General features: G+C 46.3%; 1 protein-coding gene and 1 long non-coding RNA gene across 2 annotated transcripts in view; one reads left to right on the top strand and one right to left on the bottom strand.

Annotated features, from left to right (window-relative positions):
- Positions 1–15,000, top strand: part of LOC135112469 (uncharacterized) — a 48,881-nt gene that overhangs the window by 22,750 nt on the left and 11,131 nt on the right. The gene's annotated exons all lie outside the window — the stretch shown is intronic.
- Positions 1–15,000, bottom strand: part of LOC135112429 (DNA-directed RNA polymerase II subunit RPB1-like) — a 33,754-nt gene that overhangs the window by 9,506 nt on the left and 9,248 nt on the right. The window contains exons 4-5 of the mRNA XM_064026891.1: positions 286–1,014; positions 1–74 (exon numbers count right to left, since the gene is read on the bottom strand). The exon at positions 1–74 is cut by the window's left edge and continues 255 nt beyond it. Coding sequence (XP_063882961.1) covers positions 1–74; positions 286–1,014 — 803 coding nt within the window. The remainder of the gene's footprint in view (positions 75–285; positions 1,015–15,000) is intronic.

Below are 15,000 nucleotides of genomic sequence, written 5' to 3' on the forward strand. Positions count from 1 at the left end.
TGTGCTGGGGTGTCCTGGGGTGTGCTGGGGTGTCCTGGGGTGTCCTGGGGTGTCCTGGGTTATTCTGGGGTGTCCTGGGGTGTGCTGGGGTGTCCTGGGTTATTCTGGGGTGTCCTGGGGTGTGCTGGGGTGTCCTGGGGTGTCCTGGGTTATTCTGGGGTGTGCTGGGGTGTCCTGGGGTGTGCTGGGGTGTCCTGGGGTGTCCTGGGTTATTCTGGGGTGTCCTGGGGTGTGCTGGGGTGTCCTGGGGTGTCCTGGGTTATTCTGGGGTGTCCTGGGGTGTGCTGGGGTGTCCTGGGGTGTCCTGGGGTGTGCTGGGGTGTCCTGGGGTGTCCTGGGTTATTCTGGGGTGTCCTGGGGTGTGCTGGGGTGTCCTGGGGTGTCCTGGGTTATTCTGGGGTGTCCTGGGGTGTGCTGGGGTGTCCTGGGTTATTCTGGGGTGTCCTGGGGTGTGCTGGGGTGTCCTGGGGTGTGCTAGGGTGTCCTGGGGTGTGCTGGGGTGTGCTGGGATGTGCTGGGGTGTGCTGGGGTGTTCTGGGATGTGCTGGGATGTGCTGGGGTGTTCTGGGGTGTGCTGGGGTGTGCTGGGGTATTGTGGAATGTGATGGGGTGTTCTGAGGCATTGTGGGGTGTGCTGGGGTATGCTGGGGTGTCCTGAGGTGTTCTGGGGTGTGTTGGGATGTTCTTGGGTGTCCTGGGGTGTGCTGTGGTGTCCTGAGGTGTGCAGGGGTATGGTGGGGTGTGCTGTGGTGTCCTGAGGTGTGCGTGGGTATCGTGGGCTGTGCTGTGGTGTCCTGAGGTGTGCAGGGGTATGGTGGGGTGTGCTGTGGTGTCCCGGGGTGTGCAGGGGTATGGTGGGGTGTGCTGTGGTGTCCCGGGGTGTGCAGGGGTATGGTGGGGTGTGCTGTGGTGTCCCGGGGTGTGCAGGGGTATGGTGGGGTGTGCTGTGGTGTCCCGGGGTGTGCTGGGGTGTGCTGGGGTGTGCTGTGGTGTCCCGGGTTGTGCTGGGGTGTGCTGGTCGGAGTGTTTGCCGTGTAGCACTTTTAATTAGCCTCCTCCCAAATCAAACAGAGTTGCCGCGGGGCTCCATTGTCGCGGGGGGCGGGGCGGCGCGGGGCGGCGGGGGCCCTCCTTCAATACTTGACGAGGTGCTTTGTGCCGCGCCGTCCCAGGTTTTGACAATTACTGCTCGTTAGCGAGTTTAACAAATCATCGGGGACGCCTTGAGTCAACACACCGCCACCTGCCACACGTCCGAACACTCCCAACCTCTTCTTTCCTCCCTCCTTTCCTCCTCACGCACTTCACACACTTCCTCCACTCCTCCTCCACCCCTCCTCCATGACCGAGACTCCTGTGTGCCCCGCGGGATCCAAGGGGGAGGGCAGGACGAGGGGAGTGGCCCGGGGATGTGCACACTTTGCCCAGACTCCCACGTGCGTCTCTTGTGTCTAACTTAATACTGCCAGCCTAATTGAATCCCCCTTGAAGAGACGACTAAGGAGGAGCAGCTCAAAGCCTCACTTGACTTCTGGGGCGAGCGCTAACGAGGGAGGGAAGCAGGGAGGGAGGCGGGAAGGATAGAGAAGTAAGGTGCATAGAGAGAGGGTGGCTGTGTGTGTGTGTGTGGCTGGCTGGGTGTGATGTGTGGTGGTGGGTGTTGGGAAGTTATGAAGACGGAGGACTGGGCAAGGAGCAAAGAGAGATGATGATAAGTACGAGCAGAAGAAGAGTAGAGAAGAAAGAACTAGAAGGAAAAGAAGAACAAGAATAAGAAGAGAAGGAGAAGGAGGAAAAAGAGGAAGAACAATGAAAACAAGAAGAGGAAGAAGGAGGGAAAGAAGAACAAAAACAAGAAGAGGAAGAGGAGGGAGGAAAATAGAGAAAAAAACAAGAAGAATAGAGAAAAAAAAAAACATGAAGAACAAACACCAGCAGACGTGACGTGATTACCTTTGCGAGACGTGGGATAGTAGTGGCGAAGGCTTCTCCCCACCCACCGCTTCCTCCTCGTAGCTGACGGAAGAGGAGAAACCAGGCACATAAAAAAAGGAAAAAAAAAGGAAAACGCATGGCAAAAAAAAGGAAGAAAAGATGAAAAAGAAAAATACACAGTAAAAAAGCAACAAAAAGGAGAATGAATGACAGAAAATGAGAAAAACAGGAAAATGCTTAATAAAAAAAGAAGGAAAGAAGAAAATTGACAAGGCATGGTTAAAAAAAGAAGGAAGGAAAAAATGAAGGAAAAAAATGAAGGAAAAAAGGAAAATGCATGAAAATTATGACGTAAGAACGAGGTAAAAACGAACAATGCTTTTACGATCAACCTAACAAAACCATGACACACACACACACACACACACACACACACACACACACACACACACACACACACACACACACACACACACACCACCACCACCACCACCACCACCACCACCACCACCACCACCACCATGAAAAAGGAAGCGACATTTAATTAACACACATGAGAGATTTCAGTGACTTTATGATAACTTGTAAAATCTTCAGTACGGATTAGAATTTTTGCCTTAATTTGTTAGTGAAAGGTGTTGCTTCTGTCCACTAATACTTTTTTTTTTTGTGTGTGTAAGGAGATTTCTTTTACTAGTTTCATAGTGTATCTGTTAACCCTTTCACTGCGATACGAAACAATTAACAGCGCCGTAAGTAACGCATGACATATTTATAAGCTTGAACAAGAAAGTAGGGGAATTAAAAAAAGAATAGATTTTGCAATATCTAAACAGTTTAAGGATTGACGGTGGATGAAGAATAAGTGAAGATGTATCAGTGATTAGTAATTAATGAAAGATATACTAAATAACAGTCAAAGGGTTAACCTGTTAAACTGTTGCCCTTGCCTGACTAAAGTAATAAGAAGCGAGGTTTGAAGTTGAAAGATTCGGGGCAATAAGAGGCCTTTACTGCACCTCTCTCTCTCTCTCTCTCTCTCTCTCTCTCTCTCTCTCTCTCTCTCTCTCTCTCTCTCTCTCTCTCTCTCTCTCTCTCTCTCTCTCTCTCTCTCTCTCTCTCTCTCTCTCTCTCTCTGTGTGTGTGTGTGTGTGTGTGTGTGTGTGTGTGTGTGTGTGTGTGTGTGTGTGTGTGTGTGTGTGCGCGCGCGCGCTCTTGAATATTTAAAAACTAAATTGACTGAGTTTTTTTGGTTCTTATCTAGTCTTTACGGCACAAGGGCCTTAATTTTTCCCCCTCTCATTCTTTTACCCCTTATCCAATCTCCATGACGTATACATCTATAGAAAAAAAAAATCACCCCTAAAAATATTAACTTATTTTTACTGAAATAGCAACGTGTTTTTTTGAGTTATTGATCTCAGCATGTCCTCAAAACATGAGAAGGCAAGGGAAGGTGCAGGAAGCCACCAGGAGCACACGCGGCAGTTCTTGTATTTCCATGCCTGACTGAAGATCATATTCTGAAACACTCCTGGGATGCACCACCACAACTTTCAATGCTTTAGTTGAAGTGACAGGAGTTTTTAAGTGTTTTTATGGTTCTAGTGACAGATTAACAAGATTTCTATGTTATCAATAAGAGAAGCACTACTTTGTAAATGCTCTAGTTGAAGTGACATGAGTTTTTAAGAGTTTTTGTGGTTCTAGTGGCAGATTAACAAGATTTCTACATTATCAACAGGAGAAGCACTACTTTCAAAATGCTCTAGTTGAAGTGACAGGAGTTTTTAAGTGTTTTTATGGTTCTAGTGGCAGATTAACAACATTTCTATATTATCAACAGGAGAAGCATTCTTTAGAAGATGGCTTATCTCTATGGCCTTTGAAAATAGTCGTGGTGAGAGAGCAAGACGTTTCTGAATGCGGGTTTGTTTACACCTCTCATCTCTGTCATAAATTTCTCCCTTCTTTTAGTTAATGCTCCCTGTTGACTCCTGCATGACGTCACTTCTTCTGCATCGATGTAATGAATGAGTTTATTTCTCTAGTTTATCATTCTCTACTTTGTTTTTACTTTTTATTATCAACATGAATAGAAGAAGAGAATAAAGATGAAGCAGGGAAAGTAAGAAGGATGTAAGATAGGAGAGAAGGAAAAGATGAAGTAGAAAAGCTAGAAGAAAGTAGGAGAGAAGAGAAGGAAAGAAAGAAGAAAAAGCGAAGTGAAAGTAGGAGAGGAGAGAAGGAAAGAAAGGAAATTAGGGAAACCAAGAAGGATGAAGGGTAGGAGTGAAGGAAAGAAAGACGAAAAACAAAAAGAAAGTGGGAGAGAGAAGGAAAGAAAGAAGTAGAAAAATCACGATGGATGTGGAATAGGAAAGGAGGACGAAATGAGGAAACAGAGAGGGATGGAAAGAAAAGAGAGAGAGAGAGAGAGAGAGAGAGAGAGAGAGAGAGAGAGAGAGAGAGAGAGAGAGAGAGAGAGAGAGAGAGAGAGAGAGAGAGAGAGAGAGAGGCGGCTTTGTTATTCATGTTGATTCTTTTGTTGACTGACTGGAAATCATTCTCTCTCTCTCTCTCTCTCTCTCTCTCTCTCTCTCTCTCTCTCTCTCTCTCTCTCTCTCTCTCTCTCTGCTTGCATGTTGACATCAGAATATCCTCCATTTTAATCCCTCCACTCTGTTTTTCCTCTCCCTTTTTTTCCTCCCTCCCTGTCTCTCACTTCCCTCCCTTATTCTCTCCCTCCCTCCCTCCCATCTGGTGTTCATATATAAATCCCTCTTCCCTCCCATTCTTCCCTCTCCCTCTCTCTTTTTCCTCCCTGTCTCTCCTCCTTCTAATCTTTTTCCTCTTGTATCCTCCTTCCTGTGTCTTCTGTTTCTCTCTCCCTCCTTCCCTCCTTTGCTTCCTTTTCTCTCCATCCCTTCTTCCTTCCTTTCCTTTCCTTTTCCTCTTTCTTTCTTTCACGTTTTCTTTGCTTTCTTCTTACTCTCTCTCTCTCTCTCTCTCTCTCTCTCTCTCTCTCTCTCTCTCTCTCTCTCTCTCTCTCTCTCTCTCTCTCTCTCTCTACTTTTCCTTCTCTTCCTTTCCTTTCTCGCTTCTTCCTTCAGTCCCTTCCTCCTCCTTTCCTTTCCCCATCCCTCTCTTTCATCCCTCCTTCCTACCATTCCTCGCTCCCTGCCATCCTTCCTCCTCCTCCCTTCTTCCTTCCTCCCCTACCTCCCTCTCCCCTCCCATCTCTGCCACTCCCCAGTCTTCCTCCTTTCTTATTCCTTCCACTCTCTCTTCACTCTCCCTTTCCCTCTCTCCTTCTTCTGTCCCCACCCCTACCTCGCTCTGTCTTCCCTCCCTTTCTCTTCCTTCCTCTCCCTCACTCTCTCCCTCCCTCCCTCCCTCCCTCCCTCCCTCCCTCCCTCCCTACTTTTCCTACTCGTCCCTCCTTTTTCTCATCCCAATATTCTTCCTTTTCCTTCCTTTCATTTCTCACCCTCCCTCTCTCCTTCCCTCTCCCCCTCACTCTCTCCCTCCCCTACCTTTTTCCTGCCTCTTTTCCTCTCTCCCACTTCCTTCTTTTCATTCCTCATTCTCCCTTTCCCTCATCCCCCCACTTACCTCCCTCTCCCACTCCAGCCTCTCTCTCCCCTCCACCCCAGCCTCTCTCTCCCCTCCACCCCAGCCTCACTCTCCCCCTCCACACAAGCCCACCTCCCTTCTTTTCATTCCTCGCTCTCCCTGCCTCTCCCCCACCTGCCTCCCCCAATCCACCCCAGCCTCTCCCCGCCTCCCTCCTAGTGCCGCGTATGTAAAGTTGAGCGGCGTGACAGGCCTCGTCTCCTACTCCATCTGGATAATGCCGCGTAATCCGGTTTGTTGCTCAAAATAAGGACCGCCATTATTGTGTGCTACCGGCCAAAGGAGGGTTGGGGGAATAGAAGAGGGGGTAGGCAGGGGGAGGAGGGGATAGGAGAGAGAGGAGGGGAGGGAGGAAGGGAGGGAGGGACGGCAGGAGGGTAAAGGCTGGAGAGGGGAGGGAATAGGAGAGGCATTAGGTGGAAAGGGAGAGGCTGGAGAGGAGAGGGAAGAGGGAGGAGGGGGGTAGGGAGGTTGGCGGTAAGGGAAAGGCTAGGGAGGAGAGGGAATAGGGAGAGGAGAGAAGAGAGGGAAGAGGGAGGAAGAGGGAAGAGGGAAGAAGAGAGAAGAGAAAGAGAGAAGATAGGCGGTAAGGAGAGGGAAGAAGGGAGAAGGGAGGAATAGGGAAGAAGGGAGGGAGAGGGGGAGGGAAGGAAGGGAGAGAGGGAGAGAGGGAAGAAATGAGAAGGGACGGGGAGGGAAGAAAGGAAGAGGGGAGGAATAAAGGAGGAAGGGAGGGAGAAGGAAGAGGGGAAGGAAGGGAGGGAGAAGGAAGAAAGAAGGAAGGGAGGGAGAAGGAAGAGAAGGAAGGGAGGGAGAAAGAGGGGAAGGAAGGGAAATGAAAAATGGGAAGGATAAGAGAGGAAATATTATTATTATTATTATTATTATTATTATTATTATTATTATTATTATTATTATTATTATTGTTATATATGATTTCTCTTCAAAGTTGCCTATTATCATTTAAAAAGGTATTATGCATTACTTGATTTTTGTAACTCGTGTAAATAAAAAAAGGAGGGACGGAGGAGGGAGAGAGGAGGGAGAGGGGAGGAAGGGGAAATGGAGGATGGGAGGAATAGGAAGACTGGAGGAAAGAGAGGAAAAGGAAGAGAAAAGAAGGTATTGAGAGCGAGAGAAAACAAGAGAGAGAGAGAGAGAGAGAGAGAGAGAGAGAGAGAGAGAGAGAGAGAGAGAGAGAGAGAGAGAGAGAGAGAGAGAATTAAGAAAGAATACATCAAAGACCTTTAGAAGATAAGGAAGGAGGGGAAAGGGAAGAAAAAAGAAGGAAGGTTGAAAAAAAAAAAACGAAGGAAGGGAGAAAGAGAAAAGTGAAGAAAAACAAGATAACTAGATGGAAAAGAAGAAAAAGAAGGCAAAGATAAGATAGAAAACAAGAATTGAAATAAAAAGATGAGAGGAGGAAGAGGAAGGAAGTAGAGAGAGAGAGAGAGAGAGAGAGAGAGAGAGAGAGAGAGAGAGAGAGAGAGAGAGAGAGAGAGAGAGAGAGAATAAATGGGAAGAGAAGGATGGAGTCTGAAGATATGATTTGAGGGAGGAGGGAAGAAGGGAAGGGAAGATTAAAACGAATGTTGGAAGGAAGGAGAGGGCAATACAAGAAGAAGAAGAGGAACAAGAAGAAGATGGGAAGAAGGAAATGAAATAATGAAAGAAAACGAGAAAGTATGAAGGAAAAAAGAAAAAAATATATACTTCAGATTGTGGAGAGAGAGAGAGAGAGAGAGAGAGAGAGAGAGAGAGAGAGAGAGAGAGAGAGAGAGAGAGAGAGAGAGAGAGTTAGTTGACAGCTTAATGGATAAAGAACTAGATGAAAGCTGAGATAATTTGATAAAGCAAAGTAAAGGGGAAGGGTAAAAGGAGGAGGAGGAGTAAGAGGAGGAGGAGGAGGAGGAAGAGGAGGAGGAGGAGGAAGAGGAGGAGGAAAGGAGAGAAGAGAAGGCATGCTAAGAGGAAGAAGGGTCACGGCCTTAAGAGAATGGACTATGGGAGAGAGAGAGAGAGAGAGAGAGAGAGAGAGAGAGAGAGAGAGAGAGAGAGAGAGAGAGAGAGATTCCCTTGAGTAACTAACAGGGCAGGATTATAAACATCTCCTCCTCCTCCTCCTTCTTCTCCTCCTCCTCCTCCTCCTCCTCCTCCTCCTCCTCCTCCTCCTCCTCCTCCTCCTCCTCCTCCTCCCTTCTAAAACGTCTCTATTTTTCTTGGGACACTCACGGGCTCACCTAAGGAGGAGGAGGAGGAGGAGGAGGAGGAGTCTACTTTCGACCACAAGAAAGAAGATAACGACGTGAAAAGACGATGAGAAGAAGATAAAGGTGCTGGTGATGTCGAGGAGGAGGAAGAGAGGAAGGAAGGAGATTAAAAGACCCTACTCCACTCCCTCACCCCAACATCACCCCTTCCCTTCTCTCCATCACCCCTTCATCACCCCTCTCTCTTCTCCCCAGCATCAACCCTTCCAACACCCCAACACCCTATCGCCGGTCCTTCCCCTTCCTTCACTAACCTATATCACCCTTTCTCTTGTCTCCACTGTAAGCATCACCCCTTCCTCACTCCTGCCTCACCCCTTCCTCTTCTCCCCAGCACCCCTCCAGCAGGCCGCGCGGTGTCTTACAGCGGTGCCGACCACCAGTTTGAGCGCCAAAATGCGACTTTAACTCAATTATCAGCCACATGAATCAGGCCGCCGCGGGTGCCCATATGGACTCGCAGCCACACTGTAAACTAAATTGGATTACTAATATGCATCCAAGTGGCTCCGCTGCCCGCCGCTCTTCGCTCACTGCCGCCGCCTCCGCCACGCGCCGCCCGACCGAAGCCTTTTGGAATGAGCCGCTAGGTTAGGACAAGGGATGATCGTAGTGGGGATGTTTTGTTATCGGAATTCACAGCGATTTTCACCTCCCTTCCCGTAATGTAACGTTCACTCACACCCTCGCCTCACACCACACCTGTTTGGCACCTCGCCACACCTGCCTGGAACACCCAACACTCCACCCACACCTGAGGAATCCCGCCAGATAGACCTGAATGGGTGAATGTAAGCCTTGGATTGGTGTTAGGGCCGCTTGTTGAACTGAAGGCGGCGGCGAGGGAGGGTGTCGAGCGAAGAGCAGCGGCGCGCGGGGGTCCCTTGGAGCATCATCTGTTTTCTAATGTAAAGTAACGGTGAGCGATGTAAATGAATTAAGTGGTGAGACCGCTGAAGGACTCCCCCGCCCCTCTCCCCTGGGTCCTCCCGCCTCCTGCCCCGCAATTATGGTTGACGGCGCGAGGGAGGGAGGGGCGGGAAGGGAAGAGAGGGGGGAGGGAAGGAGGCACAGAGGGTGAGGGAAAGAAGAGAGGGAGGGAAGGAAGGACAGACGGTAAGGGAGAGAGAGAGAGAGAGAGAGAGAGAGAGAGAGAGAGAGAGAGAGAGAGAGAGAGAGAGAGAGAGAGAGAGAGAGAGAGAGAAACGGTATGGGAAGAGAAAAAGGAAAGAAGAGGAAGGGAAAAGAAGGAATGAAGGGAAGGAGGGGAAAGGAAAGGAGGAAGGGAGGAAGAAATGGAAACTAAGGGAGAGAAGAGAAAGGGGGAGAAAAAGAGGGACAGAAGATAAGGGAAACAAGAAGAGAGAGAAGGGAGGGGAGTGAAAATAGAGGTATGGAAGGAGTAAGGAGGAAGAGAAAGGGAGGGAAATAAGGGAGGAAGAGAAGGAGAGAAAGATAAAGGATGGAAGGAAGCATAAAGGTTAAGGGGAAGAGGAGAGGGAGATGAGGGGCATGGGAGGGAAGAGGAGGGAGAGAATGGGAGAGGAACAAGGGAGGGAAGAGACAAATGGGCCTAGTAGATTAAGAAAGGAGACATAAGGGGGAGGAGAGGGAGGGAGGGAGAGAGGGAGGGAGGGAGAGAGGGAGGGAGGGAAAGAGGGAGGGAGGGAAAGAGGGAGGGAGGGATAAAGAAACATGTGTAGAGATAAATAGAATAATGAGAAATGATAAATAAACAAATAGCAATAAGTAAATGATAAATAATAATAATGGCGTAGACGAAGATGTGATAACTAAGCAAGAGATGATGCAGGTGTGAATGGAAGGGAAGGAATAAAGCACGTGAAGAGAGAACACTGAAAGAAAGACAAACAAAACAAAAGACAGAAGCGCAAGATAGGATTAAATAAAAGGAAGAGAGAGAGCGAGAGAGAGAGAGAGAGAGAGAGAGAGAGAGAGAGAGAGAGAGAGAGAGAGAGAGAGAGAGAGAGAGAGAGAGAGAATAGGAATAGGTGAAGGAATCAGCACCACCACCACCACCACCACCAGGAACCTCTACGCTCTGAGACAAGGGTGGTCATAGCAACACATTGACAGGAGTGCCTTCCTTGTACCACACCCGACAGCGGCCTGGCCTCAGCGTTCACTTCTGTCCCCTGTGCCAAAGAGTAAAATAGTGACGAGGGAGAGATGAAGAAAAATGTAAAAGCAACGTGTGTGTGTGTGTGTGTGTGTGTGTGTGTGTGTGTGTGTGTGACTGGTGTTGTTTATGTTGTTCATTGTATTGTTATGGTGTTGTTATCCCTCTGGTTCCAGCTTGTGGTGTGTGGTGGGTGACATCCCTCACCACGGGACGCAGCGCCATCGGGACATCCGGGCTTCCGCAGTTTACCTCTCCCAATTTAACTTTATATAATTTTATCAGTTTATTAAAGAAAATCATCGAGTTACAAAGTGGTGGTGATGAAACAACGCAAGTTTCCAAAGTTACACATTTATTGACCAACCCAAGGAAGAATTAGCTACTTTGCAGGTGAGGTGAGTGCCGACTGCCTCTGCCGGATTCGAACCACGGTACCACACAAATCAACCTTCCCTGACCTATACCGGCTTGCTGTCTATCCCAGGCCATTCTAGCAAAACTTATCTATCTAGTTTTCTTTCCGTCTTGCTTTCCTTCCCCGCGTCTCTGCCACCACGCTAAGGCTCGTATCCTGAAACACTTTGTTCTCTCACCTCGACAATTTTCAAAGCCCACAGAGATGGTTAGTCAGGTTCTCAAGACTATTTCTTCTGTTGATAAAGTAGAAATCTTGCTAATCTGTCACTGGAACATTAAAAACTCCCTTAAAAACCCGTGTCATTTCAACTACTGGAGCCTTTTGAATGTAGTGGAGGTGGTGCGCAGAAGCGTTTCAGAATATGGTCCAAATTGTGCATGTATTATTAATCTGGGAGGGGATGCTATTTTCCATTACGGGTTGGTGGGCTGGGCTGGCAGGATGTGTGATGTCGCCACGGTTGTTTAAGTTTTCCACGGGGGAAATTGAGGGGGAAGGATTATGTGCCAGGGGATCAGTATGGAGTATGGCACGGAAAGAAAGAAAAAAAGAAGAAAAAAAAAAGGAAGTAGAACGGATTGATGTAGTGTACCCAAATGATTCAAAACAAAATACTTCAGTTGGGGAATGTAAGGGAAAGTATAACATTATCGTTTATGGACCAAGAGATTACTATTGAATATGGTACGTAGGAAAAAAAGAAAAAAAAGAAGTGGGACGGATTAATATAGCGTACTCAAATGATTCAACACTTTAACCTCAATACTTTAGTTGGAGAATGTGAGGAAAGTGTAACATCTTTCATAATAGAATATGGTGCGTAAAGAAAAATAAAGAAAAGAAATAAATGGAAAGAATTAAAATACTGTATTAAAATTGTTCAGTACGACTCTTTGAATCTTAAACGTAAAGAAAAGTATAAAAGTATCGATTATGAACCAGAGAACGAGTTTAGAATGTAAGACCATGCGTATATTCTGAAACACTTCTGCACCGCACCTCCACTACTTTCAAGAGGCTCTGGCTGAAGTGACAGGTCTTTAGTGTTTCTGCGGTTCTAGTGACAGATTAGCAAGATTTCTACATTATTAACAGGAGAAACGCTCTTGAGAACCCGGCTAATCATCTATGTGGTCTTTGAAAATCGTCGTGGGTAAGGGAGCAAAGCGTTTATAAATACGGAGCTTAGTACTGAAGAGAGAGAGAGTGGAAAGGATCAAGTACTGTATGCATTACGTCACTTTATTTAGAGAATGTAAGGAAAAATATGAAACTATAATTGAGTAAGGGATGAATATGAAACACCCTACGTACTTCTGGAAAAAAAGAAAAAAGAAAAGAAAGTGCAAAAAATTAAAGTACTGTAGAGGAAGATGAAGACTCACAGTACATAAGAACATAAGAACATGAGAAATAAGGGAAGCTGCAAGAAGCGACCAGGCTTACACGTGGCAGTCCATGTATGAAACACACCTACCTATTTCCATCTGTTATCCCCATCCATAAACTTGTCTAATCTTCTCTTAAACCTCTCTAGTGTCATAGCACTAACTACATGATTACTGAGTCCGTTCCACTCATCTACCACTCTATTTGAGAACCAATTTTTTCCTATCTCCTTCCTAAACCTAAATTTTTTAAGCTTGAACACGTTATTTCTTGTTCTACCCTGGTTGCTGATCATAAGAATTTTGCTTACATCTCCCTTGTTATAACCCTTATACCACTTAAAGACTTCTATCAGGTCCCCTCTTAACCTACGTCTCGCTAGAGAATGTAAATTTAACACCTTCAACCTCGCCTCGTAAGGAATACTCCTCATCCCCTGTATCCTGTATCCTCTGTACTGATTCTAATAGACCTATATCTTTCCTGTAATGTGGGGACCAGAAGTACTGGCAGCATTCCTTTAGCCTTGGTTACGTACGTTGCGGGAATGACATACAACAGTCCCATCTACAGACCATCAACACTAAACACGAGTAAAACTATTAAGTACTGAAAACGACAACTTCTTTCCATGTTAATTGTTTTACTTGTTTTCGTGTCGACTGTGTGAAAGCGGGATTGACGTAACACCCCGAAACGAAGGTCACCAAGAATAGAGGAATACTTTTCATGTAAGAGCGGCACTGGCCAAGAGAACAAAAAACGTAGAAGGAAAGTTCGGCTGAGAGAGAGAGAGAGAGAGAGAGAGAGAGAGAGAGAGAGAGAGAGAGAGAGAGAGAGAGAGAGAGAGAGAGAGAGAGAGAGGCCCATTGCTGTCAGTTCTGTGTGTCATCTTAATTCCTGTACAGTCTAAAATTCCCTCCTCACAAATATTTAAGTACTGTATATCAGTTATCCATTAGAGTTTGTTAGTTCGAAGGTGCAAGAAAACCAGGATTATTTGTAATTGTGAAGACTATGAGTACCCGGCTAATCGTCTCTGTGGCCTTTGAAAACAGTTACGGTGAGAGAGAGAGAGAGAGAGAGAGAGAGAGAGAGAGAGAGAGAGAGAGAGAAGAGAGAGAGAGAGAGAGAGAGAGAGAGCGTTTCTGAATACTGGCCATGGTACTGTACATAGGAAATAAATAAAGAAAAATGGACAGGATTAAATTACTGTGCGTCTACATGTTCCTCTACAGTTTAAGCGCTTCTCTCAAGAATTAAAGTACTGTATACCAATTATCCATTAGAATACTTTAATCCGAAGGTGCAAGGAAACTAGGATTATTTGGAATTTTAAGGACTGAGATACGCTACAAGTGGATGTCGTGTTGTTAGTAAGTCAAAGCAGCTGAAGTGTTTGGGATTTGTAAGAGTGAGAATTGTTAGAACTCTGAAACCGGATGCCTTATTGTTAGTTAGTAAGGCAAATCAGCTGAAGTATTTGGGATTGTGAGGACTGTGCGATATGATAAAAGTGAATGCTGTATCGTTAGTTAGTAAGGCAAAGTAGCTGAAGTATTTGGGATATGGGAGAGTGAGCACTGTAGAAACTCTGAAGGTGAAAGTCTTGGTGTATTAGACAGTAAGGAAGAATGAGTAAACCAACTTAATTTTTTAGGAGCATCAGAATTCCGAAACTGAGTGTGCTAGTTTTAGACAATGAGGGAAAACAACTCAGTTACTGGATTGTTGAAGAGAATGTCATGAAACGCAAGAGTTATTAGAGTACTCTAAAACTCTTCTGCGCACCACCTCTTCTTTCAAAAGGCTCTAGTTGAAATTACACGGGTTTTTTAAGACTGTTTTTATAGCTCCAGTGATAGATTAACAAGATTTCTACATTATTAACTGGAGAAATACTCGTGAGAACCCGGCAAATCATGTTATTTTTTTTATTTATTTATTTATTTTTTTTTAGTCGTGATGAAAGCAAAGCGTTTCAGAATACGGGACGTAACCAGCACCTTCACTCCTTCCTCCCGTTCACTGGTGCTGTTCTCTCGCTCCTTCCTTTGACTTGATCTTCCTCGGGAGAAGTATCGGCGCATCTTCATAACTAATATTTACCTCCTGTTTTGGAACTTAACGATTTTTTTTATTATTATTGTTCTTTGTTTACATTTTTTTTTTGTGCCATACGTCGACTTAATTGAAGGCTAATTTTTTTTTTTTTGTAATCTCTTCAGCAGCAATGACTTAACGATTAATTTATTTATCTTTTTACTTTTTGTACTCCTAAGTCGGCCTCTCTCACGTATATACGAGCCAAATGGAAAGCTACGCGAAGGAAAATAGCATGTGGTTATGATGCCTGTTTGTGGAATGCTCTCAGATCCACAATGCTGAGGGCGAAGAGTGACGAGTGAAGCTGTGAAAGTGTTGTGGTTATGATGATTGCTGCTGCTGCTGTTGTTGTTGTTGTTGTTGTTGTTGTTGTTGTTGTTGTTGTTGTTGTTGTTGTTGTTGTTGTTGTTGTTCATATTCTTGTTCTTGTTATTCCACTTGTTCTTATTGTTGTTGTTGTTGTTGTTGTTGCTATCACCACTACCATCACTATCACTCCATCACTATACAACCTTTACAAGAAACACCAATCTTTTAAACACACACACACACACACACACACACACACACACACACACACACACACACACACACACACACACACACACACACACACACACACACACACACACACACACACACACAGCCAGACAAGTCACTATTATAACCATTATTTCTTTCTCCCCCTCCCATTTCTTCTTTCCTTTTCCGAGGCGTCGCTCCTCACACAGGTAAGCTAGGAGGCAGGCAGGCAGGCAGGTAGGAGGTCCCCACACCCTCCCAACACGCACACCTGTCCCCCCGCGTCAGGTAACACGGGCCTGCGACATGAGCTAAGCCAATTCCCACCTTTACAAGCACATCACAAAACACTCCTGACGTTTGATGAACTCTCCCTTCTCCTGCTCCTCCTCCTGCTCCTCCTCCTGGTCCTTCTCCTCCTCCTCCTCCTCCTCCTCCTCCTCCTCCTCCTCCTCCCCCTTGCCACACGCCTCCACGTCACCCAGTAATGGCGTTTGTGGTCCCTAACCGCGTCACAGTCGTCGGGAAGGTAGTGCTCTAATTGGCAGGTGCGCTGGGTGGCAGTGGTGGTGGCAGTGGTG

The sequence above is a fragment of the Scylla paramamosain genome, chromosome 23, assembly GCF_035594125.1.
Source record: "Scylla paramamosain isolate STU-SP2022 chromosome 23, ASM3559412v1, whole genome shotgun sequence".
NCBI lineage: Eukaryota > Metazoa > Arthropoda > Malacostraca > Decapoda > Portunidae > Scylla > Scylla paramamosain.